This window comes from Apis mellifera, linkage group LG5 (genome assembly GCF_003254395.2).
Source record: "Apis mellifera strain DH4 linkage group LG5, Amel_HAv3.1, whole genome shotgun sequence".
NCBI classification, from domain to species: Eukaryota; Metazoa; Arthropoda; class Insecta; order Hymenoptera; family Apidae; genus Apis; species Apis mellifera.
The window spans coordinates 9,821,075-9,844,181 of record NC_037642.1 but is presented as its reverse complement, the minus strand read 5'-3'; the positions used below and the strand labels follow the sequence as shown (position 1 = coordinate 9,844,181).

At 29.4% G+C, this 23,107-nt stretch overlaps 3 protein-coding genes across 9 annotated transcripts in view; 2 read left to right on the top strand and 1 right to left on the bottom strand.

Moving 5' to 3' along the window:
* Nucleotides 1–679: 679 nt before the first annotated feature.
* On the bottom strand, nt 680–4,186 carry LOC411100 (FGGY carbohydrate kinase domain-containing protein). Its single transcript, XM_394574.7, has 11 exons — nt 3,983–4,186; nt 3,643–3,910; nt 3,459–3,570; nt 3,153–3,390; nt 2,947–3,074; nt 2,570–2,752; nt 2,278–2,485; nt 2,065–2,215; nt 1,909–1,983; nt 1,564–1,841; nt 680–1,491 (listed from the first exon to the last, which is right to left on the bottom strand). The coding sequence occupies exons 2-11, from the start codon at nt 3,823–3,825 to the stop codon at nt 1,404–1,406; spliced, it is 1,644 nt and encodes a 547-aa protein (XP_394574.3). The 5' UTR covers nt 3,826–3,910; nt 3,983–4,186; the 3' UTR covers nt 680–1,403.
* A 181-nt stretch (nt 4,187–4,367) lies between these two features.
* LOC552780 (ribonuclease P/MRP protein subunit POP5) lies at nt 4,368–5,505 on the top strand. Its single transcript, XM_625155.5, has 4 exons — nt 4,368–4,698; nt 4,854–4,999; nt 5,103–5,272; nt 5,346–5,505. Exons 1-4 carry the CDS (start codon nt 4,679–4,681, stop codon nt 5,460–5,462), a joined length of 453 nt encoding a protein of 150 aa, XP_625158.1. The 5' UTR covers nt 4,368–4,678; the 3' UTR covers nt 5,463–5,505.
* Nucleotides 5,506–5,790: 285 nt separating this feature from the next.
* LOC408839 overlaps nt 5,791–23,107 on the top strand; it is a 30,624-nt gene continuing 13,307 nt past the window's right edge. For 2 of the 7 annotated variants that reach the window (XM_026440777.1, XM_026440779.1), the window contains exon 1: nt 14,693–14,907. In XM_026440777.1, coding sequence (XP_026296562.1) covers nt 14,818–14,907 — 90 coding nt within the window. In that variant the 5' untranslated portion in view covers nt 14,693–14,817. Of the gene's footprint in view, nt 6,221–14,692; nt 14,908–17,101; nt 17,737–23,107 lie in introns of those variants that run through there. The other 5 variants (XM_006567827.3, XM_026440778.1, XM_392370.6 and 2 more) reach the window with 4 other exon arrangements.

Genomic DNA, 23,107 nt, shown 5'->3' with positions numbered 1-23,107 from the left:
TATCATTCAATTTTTCTACAAATTTAGATCAACAAACTAGTTATTAAAAGACTGATGGTGATATTGATATAATATCAAATTACTAATGAATCAAATTAAATTACAATTATCAAATTATATTTCTTCAAAATTTATAATTGATATGCAAATTTTAAATACTCAAAAAAATTTGAATTTTAAAATTGATAGAAAGAGCTTTCTATTTGTTTCTTAATAAGTATATGTATATCAAAAAATTAATTTACGATTATAATTGCTAATTATTATTAAGATTCTGTAATATTAAAATATTATCCAATCATTTTATAGAAAATTTAAACTGAAATGTTTAATATCAGGTGCAATTAGTACCAACATATAAATTAGATTTAAATAGAATTAGATTTAAAAATTTAAATAGAACAAGTTCACAAACAATTGTCAATTTATATTGTGCTATTAATACTTATATTAGATATAATACTTAATAAGAAACTAGTTTTATCCAAAGTTTTACACCAGTATTATTCTGAATAATATTCTATAATCATTTTAATATAAGTTAAAATCACATTTATATTTTGTTCAAATTATGGTCAGTTTTCTTTAGTTAAAGTCACTAATTTAGTGACAGAATATAGCAATTATACATCAGATGTGATAAAACTGACTTTGTGATATGGAATTGTTAGTTTTCTTCGTTTTTCAAATTATATCACTAAAGAATGAATAAAATATCAAGGTTGTCAAATTTTTAAGAAGTTTTCTTAAACAATGTGATAATGACGTTACTTCGTGCGGTAAAATATTATATATTAGTTGACAAGATAAGAAAATTATTTTGTAAGTTAATAGAATTTAATATACTATATATTATATAATTAAGGCTTTTTATTCTTAAATAATATCATTTTATAAAATTACATAACAATATTGAAAAACAAAATTTTTTTATTAAAAAAACTAAAATATATACAATATTTTTATAACAATTAACTATCTAGCAATATTGTTATGACTTTACATGTTTTATACCAAATTGTAATAAAAAGTTGTAACATGTTTTATAAAATCAAATCTACATTTAAGTATTAAATAAAGCAATATTATTTAATATGTCATATTTAAATTATCATTTATTATTTATCATTTAAAGTAAGAAAACTCTACAAATGTTTCCATATATATCTTTATTTACAACAAATAAAGATAAAAAATAAAATAGATAACAAAAATATATTTCAACATAATAATATATAATATAAAATATTATTAATTAGTAAAAAAGTTGTATAAGAAATATCATATTTTTTTTTATATTATTTGCTAATTATGAGATTCTATAAAAGATTTTTTTTAAGTATAATTCCTCATTTTATTCACCATAGTGTTAATAAGTACAAATGCAGCACCTGTGATAATAATTATAAAAATTCTTCACTCATAATTTCTCTATAATCATTTTGATCTTGCACCATCTTTCGAAAAACTCGATATTTTTGGAGATGATACCTTTAAGAAAAATAGTACGTATATTATAAATCAAAAATAATTTAAACAATTTTTTTGAACAGATTCGCTTACTTGTAGCATTTGCTTCTAGGTTTAACCATGGTTGCAGATCCTCCCATTGCTTTAATAGCATCATACATTGTATTAAATTTTTTAGCTGCATAAGATCCAAGAATTGCAGCTCCTATTAGTACTGATTCTTTTTCAGTAGGACATAATACAGGTAAATCTAATACATCCGCTTGTATTTGTATAAATAATGGATTTTGACTTAAACCTCCACAAACTAATAAAGTATCTATTTTATGACCAGCAGCTTCTAATGTTTCCAAAATATATTTTGTACCATACTATCAAAAAATTTTAAATGTATTTTTTATTATAAGAAAAATACAAGGAAATTAAATATATTCGTACCGTTAAAGCTTGTACTGTTGCCAAATACAATAGTGCCAAGTTTTCTTGATCAACTGATAAAGAAAGTCCTGATATCTATATAATATTCAATTAAAAAATTTAATTCATTTATTTCATTATAATTGAGTTAGTAAAAAAAACATATAATATTATTACCATTCCTTTAAGTGTTGGATCAGCCAAAGGTGATCGATTACCGTGAAAATCAGGCCATACATGAATATCTTTCGTTAAATACGAGATATTTTTTAAGCCTTTTTGATCAGATATCGTTTGTAATAATTCAGATAAATATTGCTGTATATGTCTAAAAATTATATGACAAATAATAATAACGTTTATGAATTTATATAATTTATTTTAACTTACTTATTTCCGCTTAAACTTTTCAAAATTCCTGGTGTCGCGGGATGAGTATCAATTATATGATCAAGTAATTTTCCGGTTACACTTTGTCCTCCTTCACTCAACCATAATCCTGGAACCATAGCATTGAAATATGGGCCCCAAACACCATTAACAAAAAGTTTCTTCTCATTAACTATCATATGGCAAGTTGATGTGCCACAAATTAATGCTGTAAATTACATTCATTAATTACAAAAATCGAAGCGACAAAAATAATAAAGTATACAAGTAGAAACATTTTGTATAGATATACCTAATCTACTTTGTAAGTTATAAGACATGGCAGGTACAGAACAGCCTATCATACCAAGTCCTCCTGCATGTGCATCAATAAGTGAAGTTCCCACAGCTGTTCCTTTTAGGAGACCCAATTCAGATGCAGCTTTTGTTGATAATCCTTGGTTAACCGGGTCGCCCGGAGCCCTCACATCATTACCTTCGTATTAATATTTCTCTTTGTTAAAATAAAGTAATACTTTCATATTATCTGTCTGAACATAAAAGAGATTTGTTAACTTGTTAACTCAAAAACTACATATGATTCAAACGAAATAATTTCCGTTTTGTGTAATGATTTAAATTTACCTAAATAGAAACAATTCCGATTATTATATAGATTAGTAATAATACCTATTTTTCTCCAGTTATCTTTCTTAAGATCTTTTAAATGAATTTGTTCAAAGAATTCGTCATTCCATTTATTGTTACCATCAGGACCAGCACTATAATTCCATTTACACACTAAAGAACATAAAGATCTGAAATCAAACTAAAAAGTTATACTACAATGTTTATGTTTTATATTAAAAATAAATTTTATATAATAATATTGTTACCTTGATTCAGAACCTGTTGCTTTCCATGTTAGGAAATCAGGCAGATCAAATAGCAATGCTGCACGATTCCAAGATGAAGATAGATTTTTTTTCAGCCATAACATTTTAGGAGTTTGCATTTCTAATGATATTTTTCCACCTACATACTGAAGCATATCATGACCTTGAGCATTTATGAAATCAGCTTCTTCTTGTGCTCTATGATCCATCCATAATATAACATTTTGTTTATCTTCTCCTATAAAAATAAAAATTTAAACAATGAATAGATATTTTTATTTAATTTTGAAAAATTTTGGAAAATACCTGTTGGACTAACTGTAACTGGTGATCCTGTTTTATCAATTGCAACCAATGAACATGTAGCATCAAAACCAATACCTTTTACATTATCTGCAGAAATGTCAGCCACAACTGACTAGAATTAAGAAAGTTATATATAATTTATTATTAATAAAAAATGATTAAATTTGTTAAATTTGTTTTATACCTTTACTACATGGCAAACTGCACTCCAAATATTATCAGATGACTGCTCATAAAAATTAGGAGCAGGGTGAAAAATTTCAAGTGGGCATGTTGCCAATTTTATTATCTTCCCTTTAGAGGATACCAAAGCAGCTCGAGCACTTCCTGTTCCTACATCAACACCCACAAAGTAATCCATGTCCATATTTCTTAGAATAGATCCGTAAGTTTTATATCTTTCACTAAGAGAATTCAACTGAATGCTTTACTTCAATTAGAATCATTGTGAGCTGCAAATATGAGTAAGTAATAGTTATTATCAGTAAAACTTTATGTAATCATGGGCTTTACTTTAATCTTACATGACCCTGAGATAACTCTTTCAGCAATAAGAAACAGTTAAGTAATAATAACACCAATAATAACTTGTTGCTATATAACTCTTTTATACATAAAATAAAAAAACGTAATATACAAAAAGGAAATTATTATCAATGGAATTATTCCAAATAAACAACTTATAATTAAATTTAAAAATATAGGATATAAAAACATTGAAAACAAAATATAACAATGTTACGTAAGTAGAATGGCATAGTATACGTAGATCCATATATGGAAACTATGTATAAAAAATTCTAAGTGCGTATCGTAATTAATTCTACTACTTCGTATTGTCATCTTTTTATATTCTTCGAGTGTTTTAATAAGTTCTATTAAATTAATTATTACATAAATAATATTATTGAACGATATCACAATATATTTAAAAAAAACGAAATATTATATTGTTAAAAAATAATAATGAAAATATAGTATACATTGCACGCACGTGCAACTAGTTTGACAGTGACCTAGCAATACCTTAAGTATTGAGTAATAAAAAGTAATACACGTGGTGTAACTTTGATATCACAAATTGTTCAAATCATACAGTTTCTCAATTATTTATTATTAAGTGATATAAATTTATAAATTGTACATATAATTAATATTTTTTTTTCTTAAATAATTTTTTTTAGAGAACTATATACTTTAACTCATTACATAACCTAAACATGGTTCGGTTTAAAAACAGGTAGCAATATTATATATTTTAAATATATAATATAATGCGTTTTAGATGTTCAATAATATATTTTTTATGCTTTCATTATAATTTTTAAGCATCATATTTATAAAAATATAATCGAAATATAATGTAATTAAAAAATATTCAAAATATATTTTTAGATATATAACATTTAAAATAACTCTTGGTGATAAATCTAATAAGCCTTTACAATTAAAAATTACAACTTTACATGTTGCTATTCAACAAAAAGTACAGCAATTATATGGTGATTTTGGTGTTGCTGCGATAAAAGCTGGTTTTACTGGTAATATAAAAGTTATAGTTTCATCAATTATAATTTCAAAATAACAAAAAAATTGAAAATTTTGAATAAATATCTGATTTTATATATTTTATAATCTTTTTAGCAAAATATTGTAATATACATACAAAAATAGCATTAGTGAAAACCCGTCATGGTCCTCATAAATTTTTATTGAAAGCTATCCCACTTATAAATGATATTGCAGGACGTTTAGTATCAATAGAAATACTTTATGTGGGTGCAACATTAAAACATTGTTTTCTTTTTATCAAAGTAAGTAAATTTTTTTTAGATTATATGCATAGCAATATTAACAAACATATTTTTTTGAAATTAAATATTTCAGAAATATCAACAACAAGAATTAGAACGAGTATGGAATACTCTTAAAACTGAAAGAGAACGAAAAAACATGGAAAATGCTTTAATGACATTAACTCCTGTCATGAAAGAGTTGGGATAAATTAAAATTAAATTTATAAATTAAATTTATAAATTAGATATATAAGATATATTTTTAAATTAAGTATTTAAATTAATAAATAAATATAAAAATTGAAGAAAATAATTTTTTAAATACACTGATTTTTACAATTATTCATATAAATAATTTTAATTTGCTCATATTAATTTGGATTTAACATTTCCATACGTTCCGCTGTTTAAGATAAAACGCGCGAATATTTCAAATTTTCAACCACCTATTTGTACATTCCACTGTTCCGATGAATCCTAGTAGCGTAGTTACCAGTCGATAGAGGGTGCACGTAGGGGTCGTTGCTGGTTGTCGCTAGTTGTCGCTGGCTGTTGCTGGTGTGTTGAACGTTCCTGTTATACAGGCAAAGTGACGGTGGCCTGTGTGAATATAGTTGGCAGTCGATCCGCGGAGGTGCTCTCAAAGTGGTGCGATAGTATAGTTCAGTATGTGCGGACAAAAGTTGTAAGTCGTTTCACGAAGTTATTTCGTGAAATGTACACCGATTTCTAACGAACGAAAAACGAATATATACGCTACATTCTTTTTTCAACGATTCTTCAGTTTGTTCAAAGAAACGTTTAAACGTAAAAATTAGAACGAAAAATCAACCGGCACGCCTCAAAGTAACCGGTTAATCGTCAATTCGTAAATAAATGTGCTACGCATCAAAATCGACAAAGAAGCTTCAACTAGAGTATTAACTCCTCTCTTCTTTTTGAGGATCTAACATTTATATGCTTAAGGTAAGAAAGAGGCAGTGTCCTTCTTGTATAGGTTATCGATTTCGTTTCCGCGCTGTTCAAGGGGATGCACTCGAAATTCTCAATATTTGATACAAATCCTTGTTCTTCTTTCTTTGTTTGCATTTTTAATTAGCTATCGGATTTCATTAAAAAATATTTTTTTTTTTTTTTTATTTGGAAAGATCGATTTATAAAATCAGTAATGTCGCACCCTTTGAACAAATGTCATCTTTTGTAAAATATATGAAATATCTAATATCAAAATGGTAATAATTTTTATTTTGTACTTAATAATTCATTTAAATTTGTATCGTTTATTCCAATAGAATGTTGGCAATAGCGATTGAACATCTAAATTTTCTTTTTCAAACATTTAATACATTCAAAATGTAATTATACCGATAAAACATTTTATTAAATTTATTTTTTATATAATTTCTAATCTAAATTCATTTTTTATTTCCAATTATTCGATTATCAAATGAATATAATGAATGTAATTAAAAAAAAATATAGTAAATTAATGATTGAAATTCGAAACGAAGCTGTAACAATACAGAAATAGCGAGCTGCTCGATTTCTCGACTAATTTATTTGGAAATAGTTGCGCAGGCTCTCGGAAGCTGTGCGAGCAGATGTCATTCCCGCTCTTAAGTATAGTCGGCCGAGACCTTTTTTTTCATTCTGTGCTTCCATATCGTGCTCCCCGAATTACAATACGCTTCGTCAGAAATAATATTGTGGGTATGTTGTTGGCTGAGAGTCGAATTATTTTCACAGGGAATGTAATAACGAAAAGAATATTCAATCTATAATAAGACTCCTTCTATGTTTCATATATTATTAAAAAGGAGTCTTCATTCGATTAGTTCTCATATTTGAAAGGATTATCGATTTATCAGTTAAATATTTGTCATATGTCCACACATCTACATTTGATTGGTTATAATTCCGTCTTTATAAATTTATCCGCTTTTAATCTCATATACGGTAAAGCGACAAGGACGTGTCTATTTTATGTATATGGACGATTCCAAATAGGTACTTACATATTATAAATACAAATTTAATACAATATCTAACACAACATTTTTTTTTAAATTTGTGATATGTTCATTTATAAATTACAAATATGGTAATCTTCTATTTTGGCAATTTTTTCTATTAAATTTATAAATAAATATATTTAATATTTTTTTAGTAAATTAAATAATAATATTGTTTATATATTCCATACTTTATAATTCAAGAGATTATCTTTTTAAGTACATATTATTTCATTGTAGTATAAAAATTATAAATATGTGTTAGATATTTTTGTAGTTATATATATATTGCAATAATTTATTTAATGAAAATAATTATATTAAAATCATATTTTTTTCTAAATAGATGTTACTCGTATAAGGGTGGAATATGTTTGAACAGGAATAATTTTATGATCTTTATGGTGACTATTCATTAAGTTTACACAGTAAAATGTGTTAGTCTGCGGAAAGAGTAGATAAGCTTGTGTAATCGTTAGCGATAGTGGCCTCTGAAACGACTTAATATAAGCAGTGCTCTTCGTTTATATAAAATTTTTATACTAAATGTATAATCTTTTTTTTTTCTTTTTGTATAATTTAATTTTGTTGTGAAAAATAAATAATTTTTTATAAAATATTTTTTATACGTTAAATAATATTTAAAAGATTGATAATCAAGAGGATATTCGATATTTGAAAATTTCTGTCTATTTGTTCCAAATAAGAAGTTACATGATCTTAGAATATTTAATATACTTTTTCGCTATTTATTATATAAACTACTGGTCTTTCGTAATGTACTGCAAGTAGGGCATAAGGATGACCATTACGTAATCCTCATGAAAGCGAAGTTATTTGCAGATTATATCGTTTATTTTGACGCCGGTTTCAGACCATCAAATATAACGAAACATTTCTTGTTTTCAGTCGACCTTATCTTTAATTATTTATTTTATAACTTTGTTATTTTGTTAAAGAATTAAAATATATGTACACAGTTGACGTGTAACAAATTTGATAATTTAATTTTATCAGTCACAGTAAAATAATTGAAAAATTATATTTTTGTTAAAGTATATTAAATTGTTAAATTATCCTAGATGAAATAACATAACATTTTTTTCTTTTCTTTGCACTCTAAAAGTGTCATAATAATTGTATTAATAAGTTTTTTCTAAAAAAAATCCATGCATTTAAAATAATTACTTTCATAATAATATATTTAAAGAGCATAAATCATTCACAGTAGTGAATAAGTGGAACAGAAATAAGAAGTAATAAAAAATTAAGGTGGAGGCCGAAATTGCTTTTCACTTTCAGAGACGTGAACGTCCATTGCTTTCTGCGATGGATCAATTATATTACGTAAATTAATTAAATTATTTTTAAAAATTTTCGTACACTTTTATATTTTTGTTTTCTTCTTTATTATTAATATAATATTTCGATTTTATAAGATATACGATACTTTCTATAATATCATTATAAATTTTTCTTTTTAAATATTTATATCATTTTAATTATTATCTAAAAATTAAATTTTGTCAAAATATTCTGATACTTTATTTTATTTTCAATGAAATATTTTAATTAATTCCAATTCTTTGATATTTTTTTAAATTTTATTATTCTTAAAATATTTTTTGTTTCTAATACAATGTTTTAATTTTTTTTTTTCATTTTTCTTATTTTCAAGATATCTTAAAAGTTTTTATTTCCAATTTAATTATTTAATTTCTCAATTCTAATTTTTCCTAATTTTTTATTATCAAAATAATCTAATATCTTTTATTTCAAATAAAATTTTTTTTATTTTTCATTCTGGCGTTTTTTTTTCTTCTTAATTAAATTCTTATTAATTCTTTCTTTCTTGATTAAGTTCTTATTGATTTGTATAAAAACAATAAATGTTGCTTCACCAGTAAAAAGCGTGAAATTGAATTTAATCATAGCGTATTGATACAAGGAAATTTAATCTTGAATAATTGTGATATAGTAAAAGTGGAATTTTCTTTCTTTTTTTCTTTCTTTCTTCCTTTCCCTTGACATGGCACGTATAAACGATTCTTGTTTAATGTTTACGCCGGATGGGAATAATTTACGGGGCAACGGTGCACGTCTGCCAAGGAAATGTGTTTCCATGTTTTTAGTCTCCGTGAGAATATTTTTTCTTCAATGAACAGATAAACCTTTTTGTGACAATCTTTTCCGGGCACGTGTTGACACTAATTACCGATTAAAATATGTAATCTTTTTCACGAGTAATTTAATTTGACATTGTATATTTGATATTGACTTTCGATTTCATGGAAACTCTTTCAATTTCATATGAACATCATATGAATTTTATATAATCATTCATTTAAATTTTTTGGATAATATTAAATTGAGAATTTTATTTATTAACTTTGTATTATTGTATCATTATATTGCTACAAGAAATATATTGTCTATCTAGTTTTAATAATTTCATATTCCTTCGTTTCTGCATTTTATATATTAGAAGGGTTGTAAAATTTCAATTTGAACGACTGGAATGAATGAATCAGAACTTATATACGAATCGATATACGACAAAATATTGGTTGTCAAATTTACCAAATTATATCAAATCATATATAAACTATATTGTTTTTATAGAAAAAAATCATTCTTTTAATATCAAAAATGCATATTTAAAGAGTTCTAAAAGTTAAAATTTTAAAAATTTCATAAAAAAAAAATATTCCGAGTTTAGAAAGTTTTAAGGTTAGAATATTTAAAAACATCAATTTCCATTTTTAGCAAGAATCCTACAACGAATAAAATGCAAATATCTTTTACACTATATATTCTTTCCACTATATAAGTACATAATACACAATTTACATTTCTTGTTTTCAATTGACGAATCAGAACTTATATACGACAAAATATTGGTTGTCAAATTTACCATACCAAATCATATCAAATCATACATAAACTATACTCATTTGTTTTTATAGAAAAAAATCATTCTTTTAATATCCAAAATGCATATTTAAAGAATTCAAAATTTTAAAAATTTCATAAAAAAAATATTCCGAGTTTAGAAAGTTTTAAGGTTAGAATATTTAAAAACATCAATTTCCATTTTTAACAAGAATCCTACAATGAATAAAATGCAAATATCTTTTACACTATATATTCTTTCCACTATATAAATACACATACAATATTCCACTATATAATACACACATATTCCACTATATAATACACAATTTACATTTCTTGTTTTCAGTCGACGAATCAGAATTTATATACGACAAAATATTGGTTGTCAAATTTATCATACCAAATCATATCAAATCATACATAAACTATACTCATTTATTTTTATAGAAAAAAATCATTCTTTTAATATCCAAAATGCATATTTAAAAAGTTCAAAATTTGAAAAATTTCACAAAAAAAAATATTCCGAGTTTAAAAAGTTTTAAAAGGTTAGAATATTTAAAAACATCAATTTCCATTTTTAGCAAGAATCCTACAACGAATAAAATGCAAATATATCTTTTACACTATATATTCTTTCCCCTATATAAGTACATAATACACGATTTACATAATTTATAGTAACGACCGTAAAAGGGAAGTATTATAGTTAATCCATTTATATTTCTGTTGTGCACGTGTGGAGACATCGGATACCTCGCGTCCTCGAACACAGCCTATTAAAATAATTAATTTATGGAAAGTGCAGCTATTGGGAGAGACGACGAGAAAACGTGGGACGAAAAGAGCGTTGTGAATTGCACGCGTAGGCCGTGTTCTCGAGTGCGTGCACGCGTCAGGAATCGCGTTGACACGGTGACCCTCGATCACAAGCTGTCTCTTTCGAGGAGCATCTCATTAGCTGTAGCTGCAGGGATTCTTGATTGAAAGAGTTTCTGGTTATGATCTTTTTGGTATTATACTTCTTCCTAGAATCTTCGACACTTAAATTTTTACGCAAAAAAAAAGAAAGGAAAAAATCTTAGAACATCTCCAACAAAATTTTTTGTTACCTCCATTGCGTTTCCATTTTGTATCGAAAAAAAAAACGATTTTACGAGTCATAAACACTTTGCCACATACAACTATATTCCACCAACGATATGTTCTCTTGATATTTCCACCCATAATTCAAGGTCAACTGTGCTCTTTATTCAAAAAGAACGGTAGGATCCCATCTAGATTAACGAGGCATATTTCAATGCATCTCGTTTAACTGTAAAAAAACTCGGCAAGATACTGCTTGCATATAAGAAATCGCATGTTTAACAATGTAGCGCTGTTATTATAACGTAAGAAAAATTTTAGACACCAATCTTGCCTATATATACATATCGTGTACCACGATTATTTTACGAACGAAGTGATTTCGTACGCTTTCTCCGGCCACGATCAACAACGATGGGAATAAACCGTGGATAATACGGAGAGCGGAAGATACTTTGCATAATGCATGAATAGAGAGAGAGAGAGAGAGAGAGAGAGGAGAAGGGAATCTTGGTATCTAACAATCAGAATCACTTGCCAGCCCTCGTCTAATAACTATTTCTATCGCGAGAGATATATCCTCATTGTCCATCGTGCAAGTTGAAAAACAGCCACTTTTCACCGTCATTGTTCGAGCACAACGCTTTTTAGATACTTCTTTTCATTCAACTTTCCTCGATTTCTCGGTCCCCTTAAGCCTTCTGAAGAAGACTATTTAATCTTTCGTTTCTCCAACTTGATTTTATATCTCGGTTTCTTTGTTGAAATTGGACGTTAAATTTTCAATACGTTTTGAGATAATAGAGTTTACTTATTAGGTAAATTCATTATTTTCTAGAATAGGAAGCGAATGGCTCGGTTGAACTAAAGTCGTAAAATTTGTCTATCAGCTCGAGGCCAAAAACTGGTGCCGGTAAACGGCCTCTGCAGAATGCGTTTCTTCATTTGACGAAGCGGCCTCCTCCCTTCCTGAGAGCACGGGCTGCTCTCAGATTAGGCATCCGCACGTCCGGCTCGCGGATATATTTACCGTTCAAATCATTCTACACAGGCTGACCTGACCACGGAACACCCGCCTTGAATCGTTCTCCTCGTTCAATTATCCTCGCGATTTATCGGCACTATTCCATTCATTCTAATTATTCTTGGGATTTATCGATACTGCGACCTTCCTTCTCAAATTATTCTCACGATTTCTTAACGGCAAAAATTATTTTACACGAAAATTATATTAAACATTATTATAACGTTATTATGATATATTGCATTATTCTTCTTTTAAGATCTAACTCATTAGATTCTCATTATTCTTTTCTTGTCGGTCGATTTATTGATTTCTTTTACCGTTCTCTGAACTATTTCTTACCGTTCTCAGATATTTTGTGTAGATTCGTGGAGAATTATTTCAGATATTATCTGAATTACAGAATTATTTATGATATTATCTGTGAACAAAATTTTTCTCAAATATAATACAGAATTAATTTATACTATTAGTAATTAATTTATTATTTATTATTGAATCGGATATGAAAGAAATTCCTGAGAAACAGCGATTTTTTTGTAATCGAAATTAGATTGGGAAGTATCACATTCATTCTTTGAGATATTTAATAAAAAAGTCGAAAAAAATCGTATCTTTAAGTTGGTCAAGTTGATCAGACAGAGTTTCTTAACGACGCTTTAAAGGCAGTCCGCAAATAACCCAGAGGAGATACGAGTTTGGAAGACCGTGCCAAAAATTCGGTTTTTTTGACTGCGATATGTGGGGATCCAGCATTTTTGTCGTGGATTAATTAGAATTGCTTTCTGTAATAATATCTCAAATAAAGAATTAACTGAAAAAATAATTCATGCATATTTTTTCTAAAAAAAGAATAAAATATGCAAAAAAATTTTATTTACTTACTTTTTGAATACAAATTAAATTTGTATAATTACATACTTATCAACTCTCCTTGAAATATTTTATTCTCGTTGAAACCTTGAAATTTTATTAATATAAAGCGTTAAGAAACATAATGATTTATATTTATATTCAGCTATTAATATTCTTCGACCCTTTAGAAAACCTTTACTCACTCGCTCTAATTAAGAATCTCTTTTTCTTTCTTGAAGACACAAATGCATTACATTTTAATTTTATTAGATAAAAATTAATATTTATCATAAATTTTGTCGTTAATGTGACAGTTAATTAAGAAATATTTTTCCTTTAAAAAAAAACAGAAAAATTAACAAAGGCAAAATTTTTATTTTAAAAGTTCATATATTCTTTAACGTAATTTCATATTTCAAATATTTTGCGTCAAATTTTTCAAAAAAAATGGTAAATATTTTGCATGAAAAATGTTAGTGAAAATGTGTTTCAGTATCCCGTATTCGATCCCGTATATATCCCTGTCTACTATTAACCAACTGCTTTGAAACGTTTTGCTTTTAACGCTTCCAGATTTACATGTTGGCTAGTATATAAATCAGTCTGAAATGAATTTCTCCCCTTTGAATCGTTGAAACAAGACAATTCTTCTTCTCGGTCAATTTTATAAATCCGTTATTTATCTCATTAATTAAGATTTTTCGTAATATATAAACTAAAAAAAATTAAGTTGATAACGTATTTGTAAAAATTTATTGAATTTTAAAAACGAAAATTAATTTGAACAAAAATTGGAATAATAACCTTAGTAATTCGTTAGAATTTCACTTTGTAAAATAATTATCACTATATCCATATTTTTTAGAAAAATTATTTTTTATTTTTATATAACAAAAATTAATATTAGATATTTAATATCATTTATTTTTATGTCATTATTTGGCTATACACAAGTAGATTAGACATGTCGAAGGAAATTAAGAATAGAAATTAGCATAACTGAAGTTGGTGACATAATTAAAGAATAAGGATATATCGAATAAAATCGATATACATATCCTAGGGATTTTTAGCGCATGACTTCAATTGAGTGAGAAACGCCATAAGAAGCAAGTTCAAATAGTGAATCGTTGAATGCAAAAACTATTGCTATCAAATTATTATTATATTGCATATATATATAGTTAGTCTTTAAAAAAAGTGCATAAATTCGTTTAGAAATTATTTTAATCAAAATGTGTATAATATTTCGAAAGAACTGTGGTACATAGTGGTAAATTTTATTTGAAAATGACATTTCGTATGTACTAACCTAATATTGTTATCAAGAATATTGCACAGAATAGGCGGGTTACATTGACCCATGGTGTACATAATGTGTAAATACGATGAAAACGGGCAGGGTTAACGCGAGTAGATTTATCTGGCTCGTAGCACACACGTGGCCCTCCACACGCTCGCCCTGTGCAAACCCCACAAAGATCGTTTCCCTGGGGGGGCGCCCCACCATGTGGCTGTCATTGAGTCATCGAACGTGTGGAACAGAAATATTAACGCGGGTCTGCAACTGCTTTCGATTCGCACGATCGACATTAACGGCCTAGACTACGCGACGCGTACAATAAACGTGTGCAGTGCGTGTAATCAAAAAAGTAATGTGAAAAAAAGTGTGTGTAAATTGTGTGTAGTTAATGCATGAGAAAGATATATGCAAAGATATGAAGTATAGTGAAATGGTATGTGTGATTCGAAACAGTCAAAATGATGCGTCACAAAACATGGTATGAGAATAATATAGAGAATAATAATTCTATATAAAATTGAGAAATAGAATACGATATAATATCATATAATTCATATATATATATATTAAATACGAAAAATATTAAATAAATCATAGCCTATAAGTCATTCACGAAAAAAAATAGAAAGATAGACGATAGATAGATATGGCCCGTCATTTACGTGCCTCAGCCGATGCATTGTCTAATGGATTAAATCCATGATTGCGACATTATCGATTGTAGGAAATAAAATTGTATTCAGATTTTAATCGTTAGTTAGCCCTTCTAATACGAGGGAAGTCAAATCGCTAATAATAGACGTTCAGCGTCGTAGGTCAGGTACCTAGAAGTAACTCGATTTAAAGCAAAGACGCGATGATAAACTGAATTTAGGGTTCCACTTGTCGGTACGTAAAAGAACTCGGTGGTTGTTTGAGCATTTATATAGTTATTATTTACTTGTAGTGTTATTCCAGTGTATACACGATAAATTATCAATATAGAAAAGATTTCATATCTAAACTTCTTGATGTTAACAGATTAAATTTATATGTGATTTACATATTTGTGTATTTATGCCAGATTCTCGAGTGAGTATGTAAATTTTCGTTTAACCTATCAAATTTTCAGTTAACACGCGATGAGGGGATTATAAAAAGAAGCGTGATGGTTATTCCTGGCACCAAAACGTTCACCTTTGACGCGTCGACTCGGCCGGAATTTTGCTCGTTTTCTGCAGGGCCATCTGCGACCTCGCCATAATATTTGCACGCCAATGCACGACCTAGCCGGAATGCAAAGAACGCGAGGGACCGATTCGCTTTCGTAGCGTCATCGCAGCTGCGTTTAACCGTTGAAATTATGTATACCTAGCGTGTATTAAAATCTGTCTCTCTGCATAGCTATTTTCTTCAAATTTTCAAAATGCATTATTCTGTTTATTCACGCTTGAAATCTTGATTCTCAAATTTTTTATTCTTCAATTTTAAATTTTAAATTTAAAATACAAATTTAAGTCTAAACTGCATCGTCAGATAGGTTGCATTATACTTCCGTTGTAGTTCTTTTTCGCAAACTTACCAAGCATACAAAATAAATTCTTCTAACTTATCTCTGGTAACAAGAATCGTCCTTTCTGGTCACGTAACCAATTACTACTATCCACTCATGATCTAACATCGTTAATGCATCTATCATTATTATCTAATCTATTGCATACAAATCAAATTACCACACGCCCAATAAAATCTATGTTTTAATCGTAGAATTTGAAAAAAAAATTTTTTTCATCGCTTTAAAAAAAACATTTCTTCTCGAATCGAAATAGCATCGATAATGGTTCCGTCGCAATATACGACAATAGCGCGCGCCATATGTTCCGTTATTCCATTAAGAGAACTTCCAAAAGCTTCTCGAGACTATTTCGAGTGGTCACGAGCTTAATGTAAACTCGCTAAAAGCCGCACAATCGAGACAACACTTTCACGATGAAACTTCGCCCTTATCGATCACCTCGTTAAATAATGGTCTATTTTAGCTTTTAATTTCTCCTTGGTTGTCATTGACCAATCAGAATTGGTATTACCGCAGTCGCATTCCTCTGGATGTTCTCTACGACTTGCAACTGTGTTTCGATCGTTCATTACACGTTTGATTCGCGTGGTTGCCTTTTTTGGTCACGTCTTGGACGTAGTCCGAACTTTCGTCGGCAGAGTGATGTAACTATCTCCCATCATCGTGAAGATAGTTGACTCACTGGCCATTTTGTTTTCCTTCGTCTTGAAGCAGGATCGATGTTGTTTATCGCCCGAAATGTTTGCGCGCGAAAGTGATGGCATAGTGATGGTGTAATCGTAAATTAAATGAAGTTATTTCGATTATTCTTTCGAGAATTGGAATTCGATATTTTATTCACAAAATAAAAAGTTAAAGAATTGGAGAAATTTTAATATTATAATTTAAAGCTAAAGTTGAAATAGAGGTTAGATTAGAGGTTAGGAAATATAGAATTGAAAGATATGTACAAATATATTCGTTATGATTCATAAGTAATGTTCAATAATAATCTTGTTCGATCCTTGGCATCGGTTTGCTCTGACGTCATTTGTTAGAAGGTTCAATAAACTTTTATTATTGAATACATGTTGTGATTCTAAAATTAGTACACATTTTATCGTTGTAGGTGTCGAAACGTGTAATAAATGCCAATGAAGTGCACAATAGAGACATTCCTCTATATTTCTTCACTAAAATACAGATTATCAACCAGTTGCACAAACCAGGTGTTTGACCCTCCGTAAAAGCCAGTGATTCAACTTTTATTGTTAGCGAGACTCGTAAATCATTCTTTGCAGGTCTCCCTCTTTCTCTGCTCCCTCTTTCTCTATTGCTATTGCTCCAACAGCCTTCATCTTACCGGAGGGAATTCTTACCGAAACTTTTCAACTTTTCTCCACTGCGTGTAATTCAATCGGAAATATACCCGCGTAGAATTTGACACGGATAAAATTTGGACTCGGTCCAAACCAACAACAAGTAGAATTTGAATTAATTCGTAAAATCTTCGCAACCACCGCTCTCATAGTTTATTTCTAAATATATTATGAGCGAAATATCAATATCTCGCTCTCTCTGGTGATTCAACTCTCATAAATGCAAACCTAAATACAATTCTGACGCGAGTCACAACCTGGGTGACTTAAGAAAGCGGAGAAGTCAGTACTTACGACGACCATCGAACGAACGAATATCGAGTTCTTCTTCTCTGTTATTGTTATTTAATCGGCATCGATGTTACTATCATTAGCCGGATATCTACAGCTCAAGGTAAGATCCGAATTACATTAAAAACGTACGATATATATTTTTAGACAATCAAATACTAATTCTAAAAATCAATTAAATTCTAATCGCGATTCTGAGAGGTGAGCAAAGGTCGTTGGCTTTTTCTAATTTTTTTTTTTTTTCTAATTCTTCATGTAATATCGGTGTAATTAATTTGGAATAAACAGAAGCGATTTATCACGAATGTTAAATCCATGGTGTATGTATACATACATATAATTATAACGATCTTCTGGGAACAAGAACGTTCTGAATTGTAAAACCGTTGGAATGTTATCTTCCACGATTTATGATTGTTTGTATTCAGTATATAATAAATTCTCATGTAGGAAATCCATGTTCTCGAGGGCTCGATAGTTATTAACAATAGTTATATAATTAACTTTTTTTTTTCGCGAGATAATATTGCGATTATACAACTTCAATCTACTTAAAAACTCGTAAGTGTCTAAGCGCGATTAAAAAAAAAAAAAAAAAAGAAAAAAGAAAAAAAAGGAAAAGAGAATTCTTTGTGCCTTATTGATATAATTTTTCTAACACGTGACTTAACGTGTGATAATTTTAAGACAGATAATCCATCAAACTGTGAAATTCTTTGTTTCGTTTCGAATCAAATAGCCTGTAATTAGATATCACGCTTCGATTTTCAAACTATTTTTAAGTAATTGAAAATAGAAACATTCGCGGTATGAATCATAACGAAATAATTTTACCTTGCTCGTTACTTACCACGTTAAAATGACGGAACACTTTCACGCATAGCGATTCAAATTTTACGTAATGCAAAAATCTAAATTATTTAACGGTAATTATAATACTTTTGCAGAAATTTTTTCTCTTAACCTTTAGAAATTCAAATGGAATAATTTCGAACGCGTAAAATTAACTTCGATTAAAATTAAACTAAAATTAAATAAAATATTTTCGTAAACGATTTTTTTTTTCTGAAATTTTTTTTATTTTTACTTTAACCTATATTTAAATATTGAAAATTATTACGAATTTTAGAAAAAAAATTTGTCGGGCTCTCGATGATCCTGTTTTTAGTGATCTTTTTTTTAGAAAGTTTAGGAGTTAAACTTTTGATAGAAACGACGGAAGAAGTTTCGGTCGATCAAGCGTTCGAACGTGAGGCAAGCATCACGCGAGAATTTAATTCTTTTTTTTTTTTTTCTCTCTTGTCGAAGAAACAAAGGGAGCGAACGATCATTAAACGGGATGATTGACGATCACAGAAGCTGAGACGGAACGAAAATGGATCACGCAACAGGGTTAGCCATCGTCTTTTTCGCGTTACGCACCGTACTACCTTATTTGGTTTCGTCTTCATCGCGAGTTGCGGCACGAAATTGCATAAAAGGCTTCCTGCACGATCTTTCTGCCCGCCATTCTTATGCTACATAATGCGATCCGTTTAACTCGTATCACGGCTTTATAAATCCTTTATTATTATGTACATGTCTTTTCATTCGAGTGAAATTATATGAAAACAAAAGATCAGAATTACGAATCGACAGTTTATTAACGAATATATTTCTCACGACTCTTTTTTCTGAATTTGTAACAATAACCAGAGAAAAAATATTTAATCCTCCACCGGATTTTGAATTTATGCAAAATTGTCGTTATTTCATTTCTTCAATTCTCGTGGCGAAAAAAAAGAGGCTCCTTTGAGTGTTCAACGAGGGACGTTGAAGCGAGAAGGTGCAAAAGTCCGTGGAAAACGCGCGCTTCCAGCCGGTTGATTCGAACAGTTTGCAAGCTGAAACGCGTTTCAGTTCGTCTTTTTTTTCTCTTCTCCTTCTCCTTCTTCTTCTTCTTCCTCTTCTTGCTTTTCTTACTCGATGTGCACCAACTCGTGCTCGCTTCTGGGTTAAACGCTGATCTAAATACGAAACGTGAAACTGCAATACTCTTGCGACCGTGGGGTCCGAACAACTCGACGATCGTGCCAGACGTATATTCATCTACCGGGCGATCCGATAGAAACGAAACGAATCTTAATCCCTTTGAAATAAATTTTTTCCCTCGAGTCTTAATTGAATATAAATTAATTAGGACGCGTTTCTTTCTACGTGTGTGTGTGTATGAAAGACGTAATAAAGTTGTAGCAAGTTACGTATAGAGTGATATGTAAGTTTGAGTGTATTCGTTCGATTTTTTTTTTTTAATCAACCTTGACATTTCAATAGTTTCACGACTTTACTAAAGTAATTTATTTGTTCGATATTATTTGGATACGTTTCATCTGCATTGCAGGTAACTTTGTTATCGTTAATATCACAATGTTACGTGCATTACAGCTATTTGTTAAAAATGGCTATACTTTTTTTAGAAACACATTTTACAAATTAAAATCCATTATTCGATTGGCATATTGTTATCGAAATTCTATTATATTTCGGAAAAATCGATTCGAGAAACTTCCTCGTGAAATCGTATTTAACCTCTATATGGTAAGAAAAGAGTGTTCGAACAGTGATTTCAATTGTATCACACGACTCGTCGCGTCTGAAACGGGATTTTCATTAGAAGGATATTGTAGCGAATAACCAATGTTTATACCGATCATCGTGAATCACCACCCGGTATATAGCGTCAGCATTGTCCGTGCACGAAGAAGTGCACGTGTCCTCATTAACGGGCGTACGTTTCACCGAGTTAGGGTAGAATTTTAGCGAGCGTTCAACACGCCCTATTCATCTCGCTGTATATTGTTAATTGCATCCGTGCCGATCGACTTTCCACCCTTTAATTTTCTTTTTTGCTTCAAACGCTCTTTTCGTTACCTCTTTTCTTCATTTTTATCTCTCTTTCCGTTCCATTATCGAGTAGTCGTTGCATAAACGTTAAATGTTAATAAATTATCGTATCTTCTTCTTTTTTTTTTTTTTTAATGTAAGAGATTAAGACAGGTTATCCTTAAAGAAGTTAAAATTGGAACATGAATATTTAAATTCTTAATAATATCTAAACTCATGAATATTTTATATCGGTGAATATAAGAGTTCTTTGATATTCCTCTTCGTTATTAGATGCTTGAAAATTCTAGCCACTCGAATTTTTAAAATTTTAAATATCTTAAATTCTTAACGTTCAACTCGAATGCCTGAAATTCTGAAATATTCGAACTTTTTTGGATATTTCAAAATTTTAAATATCTTTCGAAATTTAATATCCAAACATAATAATTCTATATCCCGTCGAAAGTTATTTTTCTTTCTTCGATTTCAACACAATATACGGACCATAATTTTCTCTTTTACTTTTTTTCTCCTTTCCCTTTCTTTCTCCGAGGAGGAGAGGTATCTCGCCGGTGATCTTAATAAAATGAAACAAGTTTTCACGATTAAGAAACTTGGCTAACGATCCCCCGGTTGACCTTTGCGCGCGTCGAAAAGCTGGGTCAAAGAGGTCGCCGAGTGAAAATGCTGAATGGCATGGCCCTTGATTTCGACGGGGGTCCTCCTTGAATTAATGAAGGAACGAACGTATCCGTTCACGTGTGCGTTACCATATAAAGAGTCCTCGTCTCACAGGAAGCGTACACGTTTTAGAATTCCTTCGAAACTATCTTTGCGATATCGAAAGTCTTGCAATATTTATTCATTCTCCTCCAATATACTCGAATTCTTTTAATAATATATATCGATAAGCGATACTCGGAAACGTGTCGATGTAAGTGTGCTTTTTTTCCCTTTTTTTTTATTGTAAAAATTATTATCTACTACGTTCATTTATCCGTAAGTGTAATTATTCGTAAAATTTATTTTTACGAAAGATGTTCTCTTCTTTACTTTTCGATCGAGAGCAGTGATTTTTTTCGTCTATTATCGATTATTATACGACAGGTTGGTAGTGATCGATCATATTTTAATTTTCGTACGAAGTTTCGAAACGAGTCGATAACCGAGCATTTTTGACCCAGAATATTACATAACCTGTACGAAACGCGAGAAGTCCATTATGATTTCAATCGGTAAAATAGTATGGTTCAGTTGAACGTGTACCGTACGTATCCGATAAGAAAAATCATATTGGACGTAAAACTCGTAAATTGGATACTATAGATTCTATAGAATGTCTTTGGTACAATGGATTCTATAGGAGGGAATTTTTTTAAAATTCTATTGTCGTAAAGTAAAATCTGAAGTATCGTATCGTTGTGTTGTTGGGAAAGTGCATGGTACAATTTATTCTTCGATTTATTTCTTCCTTTATTATAATAGCGTGCGAGAATCTTGAATAAATAAATTAACAATATCTATCGAATTAATAAGTCAGCGAATTAGGTTAGGTTGATGCAATAGATTCCGTAGCATATGCATACAACGAATTTTTTTTAAATTTTATTTATATGTCGTAAGGTAAAACCTGTGTCGTATTTTTGATCGAGAAAGAAAGTACACGATACAATTTATTCTTCAAATTATTTGTTCTTTTGTTATAAGAGCAAAATTCGTGCAAGAATCTCGAGTGAAAATGAATTACATTAACAATCTATCAAATTGATGTCAGCGAATTAGGTTAAGTTAGGTTAGGAATTATCGAATTACTAGATCTATGTCTATATAACGATTAATGTATCAAGCTAGTGAATCATCAGTTGTTAAAATCACAAAATTTATCGATTAGATATATGAATTGCTACTTTTGAAAATCGATCATTTACTTGTTACCATTATCGAGCCAAAATCATACATATTCGTATATAAATTTGTTTATTCTAGATTCGCCAAAAAATATTCGCGTGCAAATCGTAATTTCGCCAACAATGTAACGAGCCCATTTCGAATAGAGAAACCTCGGGCAGATGTTCGACAGTTATTGCATGGCCGGGTCGAGCCGTGCCAATCCACGAGCTCGCGGATATTGAATGCTCTGCGATGATTTACCGCAAACACGCGGTGCCTATCGATCATCCGTTCTCCCCACCCACGCGAATTTTATTTTCGCGCGCAAATCGAACGGTGAAAGTCACGAAATTCTCACGCGATTCTCCGCATTGCGAATATCTTCTCTCGTAGATATCTCTTTTTATTCTTATAAATGTTATTTAATAACAAAGATATTGAATTATCTTTAAGTGTAAAAATATTAAATTGAAAAGTATTAAAAATACAGAAGAAAGAAAGTAAATTTTAAAACGAAATTTTAATTAATAATGATTTTTATGGAAATAGAAGCACGGACTAATTAAAAAGTCGATTTAAAACCTCGCGTGAGAAGCGTTGTTTTTATCTGTTTAATATCGTTTGCTCGAGTGACTCGAGGAACATTTTCATCGTTATGCCCTAGATGAAATATTCAAAGCATCGTAAAAATATTACTGTTGATATTGGGACAAATAGAT